Consider the following 13,397-nt stretch of genomic DNA (forward strand, 5'->3'; position numbering starts at 1 on the left):
CGAATTTCACCCAAACTAGGTACCGATACCGATACCGAAACATGTCAGTTAGGTATCGGTACGGTACGGTATCGGTATTATACCGTATTTTGAGGGTCGGTATCGGTATAATACCGATACCGTACCGTACCGTACCGATACCGAAAACGCCAAAAAGTGGATACCGATCGGGATCGGGATCGGTACGGGATCGGTATGGGATCGGTATTCGGTGGCATATGCTCATCCCTAATCGATAGGTTCATGTCGATAACTAACATCCCTCATTTTACACTGTGTACGTGCTGGATATGCGTAACGATTTCAAACTCTATTATATCTATTAAACTTGTATGCTCACCTTTACACTATGTGTATTGACTTTTACTTTAACGTATGTGACAGGTGCTTAGGATGCTTATGTGCTTAGCTTGCTGTGAAATCGAGGCTAGGAAAGGTCTAGAAACAAATAAACAATTGTCTGTATTTGAAATCTGAGTTGTCGGAACAGAACAATTTGACTAGATCTTGTCTGTAATAATTATGTTATCCTTTATGACATGGTATGGGACATGTTGCTTTAAATAATTGGTAATTATAGTTGTTATGGAAACTTCTGGACAATTTGTTTCGCTCAGTGTCGCGCCCCGATGATCCCGCCATCTGTTGGGGTGTGAAGGCGAAGTACCCGCAGTTGTTTGTTACGACTTCGGCATAATTTCGGGACGAAATTCCCTCAACTAGGGGAGGCTGTAACACCCCGTGTTTCGAAAGTCAAAGTCAAAGTCAAGATTGAAGTCAAAGGGAGACAAGATTGCTAATTGCGATCTGTCACTCCTTGCTCAATTCCTGTTTTGACTTCTTTGACTTATAGATAGTCTATTTTATGCTTTACTTTAGTTGTATTATGTGGATTACTTATTAATAATCGAGGTTTAATCGATGTTTATCGCTTGTTTTATCGCCTATCGCTTATCGCAATCGCACTCGCAACTCGAATTACGCATTCTGGATATTGTTTTACGTGTGTGTGTGCCTTATGTGTTACTTGTGCATGTTTATATATGTTTATGTTGAGGGATTAATCGAAACGTAATTGAAACTCAATCGCAATCGAATCGCAAACGCTTAACGCAAGTCAATTAAGGATGATTGTATGTTGATATAGTAGTTGGGATTAAAAGTAATTTGAATAGGAAACTCTATCGCATCGCAACGCTCAACACACGAATCAAAATCGCAAAACTCGTCGCGCCGTTCACTCCAATCGAGTGGCCAGCCGATCGAGCTGCCACCCGATCGGGCTGCCATCCGATCGAGGTGCCACTCGATCGGGCTGCCACCCGACCAGGGTAGCCACTCGATCGACCAGCCCTCTCCTCCCCCCTTTCCATTTATGGAAACCCTATAAATACCCCCTGTCAACATCATAACTTCACCTTTTGCACTCTCTCGTCCGACCAGCGCTTCTTGCCCACTTTTCCTCCAATTTCTCGCGATTCTTGTAAGTTTTCCACCTAAATCTTGTACTTTCTTAATCTACACGCACTCCTACACCTTTCTATCTTTTGAATCTTAACTTTTAACCGTGAAATCACTAGATTTGAGGTGTTCTAGGATGATGTCATCATGGTGTTATTGAGAACTTCATGTTTTAGCTTCAATCCGCCAAGAACAACTTAGATCTGAATGATTTCCACATGAATAAACAAAGATCTTTCATAGATCTGAACATATTCATGGTGAAAAGGATTGAAAGATGGTTTTCCAACTTTCTTTCAACTCTTTTACACTCAATGCACTCAAAACTGATAGAATCGGAGCTTGTTCTAACCTTCTACTCTTTCTTGTTGATGTGTTGGTTCAAGATCTGGATTCTATCCATGAGACCACCGATTTCGGGTTAACCAAGAACAAACGTCTTGAACCGGTTAACTGGTTGAATGTTTCAATCGGGTCACTCGGGTCAAGATGGGGTTATGTTGATTAGCACGTTGTCACACTGTCTCGATAAAACTACAGAACTATCAAACAACCAAGGAAGAAGACGATCAGGTTGACCAGGTTGGAGTGTCACCCGATCGAACTACTGTCCGATCGGATTGTCACCCGATCGGGATGCCACCCGACCGGCTTGCACCTTGGCCCCACACTCAACTTTTATTTTCAAAACTTTGAAGGATGAACATTGAACGAAGTGCTGACCGATCGGATTACCACCCGATCGGACTACCACTCGACCATGTAATGATCAGACTTCAATACTTAAACAATTTTCAACGTGTTCAATACATATGGATTGCCACCCGATCGGACTACAATCCGATCGAGTGACAAACTGCTGTGAACTTGTTCTCACTAAAGTGTCCAACCAATCGGACTGTCGCCCGATCGAACGAACGACCTGAAAGGTAGAGATACTTCTATATTTTCAAAATGCTATAATGAAAACTTTAAAAGGCAAGCCATCATAAACAAACACATCCTTCCCAAAGGAAGTAACAATCCACTCGAAAGGTCACCCGAACAGATTGGTATCAGAGCCATAACTATTGGGAATTAGGCAAGACTCAACCTAGTCCGGGTCGATGTCTTAGAAACGACCTAGTCTATAGTTAGGTACCACCGACCGACTTGTGCATACCCTGTAAGGGTTAAGTACGAGCTTACTTGCTATTGCTCGCTACTTATCGCTCACGCTACACTATCACTGCACTCTATTATTTCAAAATGAACAAGTGATTAGGTCGAGATTAGGTGTGAAAACCGCAAACTCTCGAATAAATCGCCTATTCGACTCATATTTTTATCTATAAACACGAGAATTTGCGTTGAATCAGGAGTGAATTCCGTACTTTAACGCAGATTTTCGTCGCTATTTTATCAAAAACAGGAACGAAGTTATTAAGTTAGGGGTGAAACCCGAACCTTGACGCCTTATTCCACCCTAATTTTTGTTTTAGAAAACTCTCACCAAAGTCTCGACGGACTCCAACGACTCGAAGTCGCACTATAACCGGAAGGATGCGTGCCGATCGCCCAGATTCGAGGCGAGAGCACAGTCCCGAAAGTTAAAGTGTGTACCAAGAGTCTTTGTGAATAGTCGAACCACTTTGGTTAGTCGACGTCTAATAGCCGCAGACAATCTATTTCTCGATTTTTATGTGTTTCGATTCTGAGATCGCTACTACCGACTCTGATATTTTTCGATTTTCTGAGGAATTATGTGTTTTACGTGATTTATCTATTTATGTGTTACAATTTTTGGTGATTTATTTGCTTTTCTCTCTTCGCTTCGATCGACACACACGACTCGCACTGTACCTCTACCTCAAAACGTCAACAAATCGCTACTACACGAGGAACGACTTTACGCCATGTTGTTTGCTATATTATCACACGCTTATACTATACTACTCGTTATGTTACACGTGATCGCCATTTTCGAATGCTCGCGTACTTTGAATGATAGGTTTCTGTATTCTGACTGCTTCTTGTGATTACATGCTTACGTACCTTTGTGATTATGTGCTTCTGTATTTATGTGAATCTGTGATTACGTGTCTATGTGTTTATGTGATACGTGAACGTGTTCCTGAGCTTTAGTAGTATTAGGCTTGTGAGGTGAGATTCGATTATGTTGTGTTGAGTCCTGTGGCGATGTCTGTTGCAGACAATGTCGTCATCTGGATCTCGCGCTACTCAAGCTGCTCGCCGAAAGCATGCAGATAAATGCCTCGCTGCCATGGTTACTAAGCAAATGGCAAAAGTAGTTCCTCAGATCGTGAGTGAACTATACGAGAACATGAGCAAATCGTCCGAGGAATCCAGGACTTAAACCCCCAAAGCTGCTTTCAGCTTCAAGCAGTTCAAGGCATGCGGACCGAAAGAGTTCACTGGCGAAGAAGGCCCCATAGCTTTGTTTCAATGGTTCGACTCAATCTAGGTCACCCTGCGTCAGAGTGGATGTTCTGACAATCTCCGCACACTAAATGCTACCGGCGTCTTCCAGTCACGCGCCTTAGACTGGTGGATGGCCGAAAGGAACAAACGCGGAAATGATGCAGCCTACAACCTGTCATGGGACGAGTTGAAGAACGTTATGCTCGATGAGTTCTGCCCTCCCCATGAGCGCCAAAAGATGGAGGACGAATTCTGGCACATCAAGCAGAAAGATGGTGACAACGCTGCTTTGACTGCTCGCTTCAAGCAGCTCAGTATCATCTGCCCCGATCAAGTGAAGACTACCGACATGACAATCAAGAAGTACATCTGCGCTCTGCCGGATTATGTTGCAGATTTTGTGCATCCCTCAAAGCCAGCAACAATCGAGAAAACTTACCTGCTTGCCTCTGAAATCAACGACAAGCGAGTAAAAGCTGGTTTTTGGGACAAAGCTTCAAAGAACCTGCACCAAGCTACCGACGTACCAACCGCCGACACCGCCGCTGCCTCACAGTCATTGAAGTCCTCTCGTCACAAGCGGAAGAACAACAACAACAGCTCTAGCAACAAGAACGGTGCTGTTACAACCACTGCTGCTCCACTCCAAGGCGTACCGGCTCAGCAGCAGTCTCAGCACCGATCAGCTCCAATTACCTATGCACCGCCTGCGAAGCGTGCATATACTGACCCTCACCCTGATTGCCCGACATGCACTTATCATCACCCGGTGGGTATCGCCTGCCGATTTTGCGTGCACTGCAATATGTACGGCCACTTCACTACTAATTGTCGTACTGGTCCTCGCCAAGCACCAGCTCAAGCCACTGCTCATCAAGCTCTGCTTCCAGCTCCTCAAGGCCAACAAACGGCTCAGGAACCCGCGATCAACGCTAGAGTCTACTTCGCGTGTGGTGATCCCAACCACTTTGCGAACATGTGCACGAACAGGGTTGTGAAACAAGTGCCCCAGCAGCAGCAGCCTCAGCAACAGCAACAGCAGCAGCAACAGCCTCAATAGCAACAGCAACAAGCCGCCCACACCAGAACATTCAACATTAATGCGCGCCATGGGACGCCTCGCGACATCATCTCTGACCGTGATGTTCGGTTTACCTCGCGACTGTGGGAAACGTTTCAAGCGGCTCTCGGTACTACGCTTAATCTAAGTACCGCGTTCCACCCTCAAATCGACGGTCAGACTGAGAGAACGATTCGTACCCTTGAAGACATGCTCCGTTCGTGTGTCATATATTTCGGTGGTAATTGGGACGCTTACCTGCCCTTAGTCGAATTCTCGTATAATAACAGTTATCATTCCAGCATTCAAATGGCACCGTTTGAGGCTTTATACGGAAGAAGATGTCGATTGCCTATTGTATGGCACGAGATCGGGCACTCGCAATTAACCGGTCCTGAGCTCTTGCAAGAAACGACTGACAAATTCCTCCAAATTCGAGACAATCTGCTGAAAGCTCGGAGTCGTCAGAAAAGTTACGTCGATAGACGACGCAAGCCCCTTGAATTTGATGTTGGCGACTACGTACTCCTAAAGGTATCACCTTGGAAGGGTGTGGTCAGATTCGGCAAGAAAGGGAAACTAGCGCCTCGATATGTTGGACCTTTTAAGATTCTGGAAAGGATCGGAAAAGTCGCCTACAGGCTCGAACTACCGGTGGAACTTAGTAACGTCCACCCGACTTTCCATGTTTCGAACCTCCGAAAGTGCCTGGCTGAGCATGATTTAATTGTACCTCTTGATGATCTCCAAATAAACGAAACACTACACTTCGTGGAGAAGCCTGTCGATATCATGGATCACCAAACCAAGCAGCTCAGACGCTCGCACATTCCTATTGTGAAAGTCCGATGGGAAGGCAAACGGGGCGTAGAGTCCACTTGGGAACTCGAAAGCGACATGAAGGCGAAGTACCCGCAGTTGTTTGTTACGGCTTCGTCCTAATTTCGGGACGAAATTCCCTCAACTAGGGGAGGCTGTAACACCCCGTGTTTCGAAAGTCAAAGTCAAAGTCAAAGTCAAGAGTGAAGTCAAAGGGAGACAAGATTGCTAATTGCGATCTGTCACTCCTTGCTCAATTCCTGTTTTGACTTCTTTGACTTGTAGATAGTCTATTTTATGCTTTACTTTAGTTGTATTATGAGGAGTACTTATTAATAATCGATGTTTAATCGATGTTTATCGCTTGTTTTATCGCCTATCGCTTATCGCAATCGCACTCGCAACTCGAATTACGCATTCTGGATATTGTTTTACGTGTGTGTGTGCCTTATGTGTTACTTGTGCATGTTTATATATGTTTATGTTGAGGGATTAATCGAAACGTAATTGAAACTCAATCGCAATCGAATCGCAAACGCTTAAAGAAAGTCAATTAAGGATGATTGTATGTTGATATATTAGTTGGGATTAAAAGTAATTTGAATAGGAAACTCTATCGCATCGCAACGCTTAACACACGAATCAAAATCGCAAAACTCGTCGCGCCGTTCACTCCAATCGAGTGGCCAGCCGATCGAGCTGCCACCCGACCAGGGTAGCCACTCGATCGACCAGCCCTCTCCTCCCCCCTTTCCATTTATGGAAACCCTATAAATACTCCCTGTCAACATCATAACTTCACCTTTTGCACTCTCTCGTCCGACCAGCGCTTCTTGCCCACTTTTCCTCCAATTTCTCGCGATTCTTGTAAGTTTTCCACCTAAATCTTGTACTTTCTTAATCTACACGCACTCCTACACCTTTCTATCTTTTGAATCTTAACTTTTAACCGTGAAATCACTAGATTTGAGGTGTTCTAGGATGATGCCATCATGGTGTTCTTGAGAACTTCATGTTTTAGCTTCAATCCACCAAGAACAACTTAGATCTGAATGATTTCCACATGAATAAACAAAGATCTTTCATAGATCTGAACATATTCATGGTGAAAAGGATTGAAAGATGGTTTTCCTACTTTCTTTCAACTCTTTTACACTCAATGCACTCAAAACTGATAGAATCGGAGCTTGTTCTAACCTTCTACTCTTTCTTGTTGATGTGTTGGTTCAAGATCTGGATTCTATCCATGAGACCACCGATTTCGGGTTAACTAAGAACAAACGTCTTGAACCGGTTAACTGGTTGAATGTGGTGATTCCTATTCAATCGGGTCACTAGGGTCAAGATGGGGTTCGGTTGATTAGCACGTTGTCACACCGTCTCGATAAAACTACAGAACTATCAAACAACCAAGGAAGAAGACGATCAGGTCGACCAGGTTGGAGTGTCACCCGATCGGACTACTGTCCGATCGGATTGTCACCCGATCGGGATGCCACCCGACCGGCTTGCACCTTGGCCCCACACTCAACTTTTATTTTCAAAACTTTGAAGGATGAACATTGAACGAAGTGCTGACCGATCGGATTACCACCCGATCGGACTACCACTCGACCATGTAATGATCAGACTTCAATACTTAAACAATTTTCAATGTGTTCAATACATATGGATTGCCACCTGATCGGACTACAATCCGATCGAGTGACAAACTGCTGTGAACTTGTTCTCACTAAAGTGTCCAACCAATCGGATTGTCGCCCGATCGAACGAACGACCTGAAAGGTAGAGATACTTCTATATTTTCAAAATGCTATAATGAAAACTTTAAAAGGCAAGCCATCATAAACAAACACATCCTTCCCAAAGGAAGTAACAATCCACTCGAAAGGTCACCCGAACGGATGACCATCCGAGCGGGTTGTCACCCGAACGACCGGCCACCCGATCGGACTACCATTCGATCGGATTACTGTTCGACCCACTGACACTTTGCTTCGGTTTGCTCATCGCTTATCATTATGCTATCGTTCTGATCAGGCTAACCTTACTCTCTAGCGCTCCCTTCAACCCATCAATCGCTGTGAGTATACTCGATCCATTTTTGCTTTACGCACTTTTGGGTGTTACATACGTTACCTATTCTAAATCACATCGAACACACTACGCAATACCTTAACGCTAACCGATTACCGCATGTTATACGTGACTTAATGAATGCTTGTTTGTTATGTTTACACATGGAATGCTGTCTACCTGCCTTAGCAACGATAGTACTATTTGTTTGGACTCAGCACCTGTTCACTTAGGGGTTGTTAAGGACAATTTGTTACATGGCTCACAGTGGTGAGTGTGTATTACGAACTGCCTTGGGCAGTCAACCCGCAGTCATTGGTATCGATAGGTTCATGTCGATAACTAACATCCCTCATTTTACACTGTGTACGTGCTGGTTATGCGTAACGATTTCAAATTCTATTATATCTATTAAACTTGTATGCTCACCTTTACACTATGTGTATTGACTTTTACTTTAACGTATGTGACAGGTGCTTAGGATGCTTATGTGCTTAGCTTGCTGTGAAATCGAGGCTAGGAAAGGTCTAGAAACAAATAAACAATTGTCTGTATTTGAAATCTGAGTTGTCGGAACAGAACAATTTGACTAGATCTTGTCTGTAACAATTATGTTATCCTTTATGACATGGTATGGGACATGTTGCTTTAAATAATTGGTAATTATAGTTGTTATGGAAACTTCTGGACAATCTGTTTCGCTCAGTGTCGCGCCCCGATGATTCCGCCATCGGTTGGGGTGTGACAGGGTTCGGTACCGGTACCCAGTATTATTTGCCCATCTCTAACCATGGGTTTCATACGAACAACATGATTAACATACAATTTTTTTTGGTTGATTTTCTTTCGATTATTTTTTACAATTTTTTTTATTCTTGTTAGTGGTTTTGCGTGCAACACGCTCGTGGTGATTTCAAAACACATGTAAACATAGACTAAATAGCAAAAGAAGTTCGCCGCAACGCGGCTAGGGTGATAAACCTAGTGGAATTAAAGAAAGCTATACCATTGATTATTGTTTTATTTATAAAATATCCTAAATATTGGTTTTTAGGTTGGCATCTGGATTTTATAAGTTGCAAGTACTGTTATGACAAATATTTTGGTATCTGAATTGTAACTAATATATTGTATGTCCCATGTATATACATGCCGGTTTTCTGAATTTTCTTTAAAAACAACCGGAAGCATTTTGAATCATCGGTCATATCATATCATATATAGAGTAGTGGCTTAATTACAAATAAAACTAAATAAACAAATAGTCTATTTGGTTTGATTATAATCGTTAAGTTTATAGAAACTGTTGAAATATATGACTACTTCCAATTTAACACACAGTTTTTTATACGTTATCTCATACATTTTGTTGCTTTGTTTCAGGGATGAGCAAAATGGACCCGGTACCGGTACCGAACCGGTACCGAATTTACCGAACCGGATACCTTTTCGGTACCGATTCGGTACCGACTTTTAACATTTTCGGTACCGGTTCGGTACGGTACCAGTTCGGTACCGGTATTTACCGGTTTTTACCCTCAAATACTGGTACCGTACCGGTACCGAACCGGGTATATTCGGTACCGGTACCCACTTTTGAGGATTTTCGGTGCCAGTTCTTTCGATACCGGTACCGGTTCGGTACTGGACGGTACCGAGCTCATCCCTACTTTGTTTTATATCATGTCTGGGTTAAGAGAAGCTGGGCTAAGGTGTAATGGGCTAAGAGAAGCTGAGCTGGGCTAAGGCATAATGGGCTTTTAAATCATGTTGCTAATGGCTATTGGGCTTAGAGCAAGTGCGCACTGCGCAGTGATGCTATATAATCGATACAATGTCTTCATTCAGAAGAGTAGACACCGTCACATTCTATTTTTCTTAGGGTTTCAAGTCTAGGATAAAGATCAAATACAAATAAAGTTAACGTACAAAACGTACGAACTGAAGGAAAAGATAAAAAAGCACGATGTCATTTTTGTAATTATCAGTAACTATCAAAATTACTCTTGTAGAACATTTTACAAAATTACTCTTAAAAAGGTACTTCTATGAAGCTTAATGCACAATTTTCATAAAAGTTTCTAATCTATCATCTTCAACAACATTTATCTTCAGATTATGAAGATCACTTTCAATATCAATCCACAAATACGACGTTTCTTCATCACATATCACTTCGTCCAACTGTGACAATTCACTCGTGGACATTGGCAACTCTTGCAACCCTGTACAACCGTTCATCTTAAGCACTTGCAGGCCACACAGTTCACCAAATTCTTCAGGCAATACACTTATACTCAAACAATCAGATATATCAATATAACTCAAACTACGCAAACTTCCAATCGAAGCAGGCAATTCCTGTAGTTTCGTGCAGCTATGCAGATTCAAGCTTTCAAGACTTGACAAATCCCCCAACTCTTTAGGAAGAGCATCAAGCTCATGACAGTTGGTGATGCTTAGCTTCTGGAGATGAGCTAGATTACAAATCCATGATGGCAGTTGTTTAAAATCATAGCACATATCGAATTCGAGATGTGTGAGATTCGGTAGCATGTTATAATTTGACTCAGTGGTGAAACTCTTCAAAGCATCACCAATCTCACACATAACAAAGGAAAGTTGTTTCAACTTCCTCAATGCAAAGAGGGGTTGAAGCTGAGAGGGAAGCGACACGTGCTCGAATATGATAGCTGTTAGATTGGATGAACGCCCTAAGAATGAAAGGTTATGTAGGTTAGAAGGATAATCGCTGTTGCCTGTTATACTTAAAACATTCAGTTGGCCGACTCCTTTATTGAAACAAGAACTGTAGCCAAGAGTAAGCCCTACTGGGAGCCCAGAAACACTGCACGGACTGTTTTCAACATTGTCTTCTACATCATTAACAACCCCAATTGAACTCATCATACCACGCGCTAGCCTTAATAAGGATTTTAAGAAAGTAAATTGAGATTGAAGAAATGAAATGATCTTGGAGACGGATATATTATATATTATATATTATGTATAATGGATAACGCGTACCGAGTCATCTACGAGGATTTTTCAGCGAATTTGTAACTTAAACTCCGTGTGGAAGGGTACTTTGGAAAAGAACGAAATATACATATGTGGTTCCTAGATTATTCTCATATATATATTGGAAAAAGTTGGTACATTCAGTACTTGTCAGCTATTTGTGGTCAAGAACGGGAATCATACGCGTTCAAAATTCAACAATGACTTCTATACTTTTTTTTTTTTTGAACTGTAACTTAGCGTTCGTTTCATGGAATGGAATATGATGGAATTGGGAAGCGTTTCTTTGTAAAATTGATATTGGTTTGGGGAGGGAGGAATTTGAAATCCAATGAATTTCTTTAATCAATGAAATTTGTGACTATTTCAACATTCCATTCCATTCCATTCCATTCCTTCATTAGAGTGAAGGATTTCTAAGGAATGTTGAAATAGTCACAAATTTCATTAGAGTGAAGGATTTCAAATTCCTCCTTCCCCCAACCAAGATCAATTTTACAAGGAAAAACTTCCTAATTCCATTACATTCCATGACATGAAACGAACACTACCTAAGGGTCAAGAACGGGAATCATACGCACAGTGGCGGACCTAGAAGAAATATTCAGGGGTATCCCAATTTTTTTTACGATACATTTATAGAACAGAATTTTTTTTACCTGCATTACGGGGCCGGGCCGATCCTGAAAATTCAAGTGCCCTGGGTGAGCCAAAAAAAGGCCCTTAGGCCTTAGACCATGTGTAGTGGTTAAGAAAAATAATGCCTCCATCATGGGGCATTATCCGACACGTGGCAGTCCAGTCAGCATGAGGCGTTATTGCAAAAGTGGCGTAGTAGGAATAATGCCCAATAATCCCTTTTAGGCGTTTTTTTTATAAAAAAAAGCAAGCTAGTTTCTCATTGGCCAGTCAAACCCAGTCAACCCATCACAATCTCTTTTAGGCGTGGTTTTAAAAACGCCAAGCCAATTTTTTTTCAAAAAAACTGCCCCATAACGCCCTATGTAATGGGGAGGGGGCGTTTTTTTTTGGATTTTTTTTCAAAAATAATGCCCCACTACGGGTGGTCTTACCGAATTAAATTTTATAAACTAGTTTTTTTTTTAAGTTATTAGTATTTAGGTTAACGAATCAATATTGAGCATATCACATTTGGGCTAGGCTTTATGAATTAATATTGGCAATAAGTTTTTAGATATTAGATTGGACTAGGTTTATTTTTAATTTTTAGATCGAAATTAAACAATTCAAAAACTCAAGAAGAAAAGAAATAAAGAATACTCACAATCACAATTAGCACAACAATCTAATACACTATTGGGTTATTATTTGGTTATTTGGGCTAATTACTATTGGGCTATCATTTGTTTTTTTTGGGCTAATATAATCAGTATTATTTGGGCTTGATTTCAGTTTGTAATTTTTTTTTCAGGGGTGTCCTAGTACTTGTTGAGGGGTGTCCTTAGTATAAAAATCGAAAAACAAAATAAAATTTTACACTACCGGAAAAAAGTTGAGCCGTAGCCCGTGCTACGCCCCAACCTACATTAGGTCCGCCCCTGCATACGCATTCAAAATTCTAACTATGACTTAGGGGAGGCCAGATGGTGTGTCGGAGGACTTTCACACAGGACCCGTAATTTCAAGGGCATATGTTTTTAAAAAAAAATCCGATGTATAAATGTTATTTTCTTAAATAGTAAACCCATATCAATTTCAAGAAGGCTCGTTTACAAATCTTTTTTTTTTTATGATTTAGACTTTAGAATTTAGCCTACTAGGTTAATTGAGCCCATTACTAATTGAAAACGAAGTCTTAAATAACATAAATTGTGAAGAGTTGATCCACCAATTTGCTATGAAGAATGGAAGGAGTGCTGCACGAATCATTGGTTAGCTATTAGCTTATTAGTTATTACGGTATGTAACTCATTCGAATACTATAATTTTCTCATTTTTCGTAATTGCATTGTTTATCGAATACTACGATTTTGTCATTTTCGTAATTGCATTATTTATCGTTAAGGCATAAGGGCACATTTTTCAAGCTCGAACATGGTACATGAGTTCTCAGAGACGTCACTGCTATGACTTTTATATTTTTTTTAACGGCAAGGTTACATAACACTACTCTTAAATTACACCAAATTTTATCTAATGCCAGGCATTGAACACTGGTCTCTCCCCACCAAAATGGTGATGGCAGGATGACTTTTCTACTATAATGAGAATGAGAATGAGAACGAGAATAGAGTCATCACAGGCGGATGTAAAAAACTCATAACCAGCTTCATATATTTTATAATCCTTTTATCGGGTCGGGTCAGGTCATCGAAGGTTTAGTTATAACCTGCATTTTAAGATCAAGAAATATGTAATAGTAATTAAATAAACAATGTATTAATATTAAATTTAATTCATTCTAAACTCTAAAACAACATTAAAGTTCTACAAATCATGTAACTTTTTTAAACTGGATTTATTGAAATCGTGATATGAGTTTCGTTGGTTGGTTGATTGATTTATGACAAGAGCTTTT

The 13,397-nt window shown here is 41.1% G+C and overlaps 1 protein-coding gene across 1 annotated transcript; it reads right to left on the reverse strand.

Moving 5' to 3' along the window:
• Positions 1 to 9,793: 9,793 nt before the first annotated feature.
• Positions 9,794 to 10,923, reverse strand: LOC110909262 (probable disease resistance protein At5g66900). The gene has a single exon (XM_022154295.2). The coding sequence runs from the start codon at positions 10,745 to 10,747 to the stop codon at positions 9,893 to 9,895; it is 855 nt and encodes a 284-aa protein (XP_022009987.1). The 5' UTR covers positions 10,748 to 10,923; the 3' UTR covers positions 9,794 to 9,892.
• Between the last annotated feature and the right edge of the window lie 2,474 nt (positions 10,924 to 13,397).

Source organism: Helianthus annuus, chromosome 14, assembly GCF_002127325.2.
Source record: "Helianthus annuus cultivar XRQ/B chromosome 14, HanXRQr2.0-SUNRISE, whole genome shotgun sequence".
NCBI classification, from domain to species: Eukaryota; Viridiplantae; Streptophyta; class Magnoliopsida; order Asterales; family Asteraceae; genus Helianthus; species Helianthus annuus.

Coding starts and splice junctions, on each gene's coding strand:
- LOC110909262 (XM_022154295.2), bottom strand. CDS start 10,747: ATGATGAGTTCAATTGGGGTTGTTAATGATGTAGAAGACAATGTTGAA.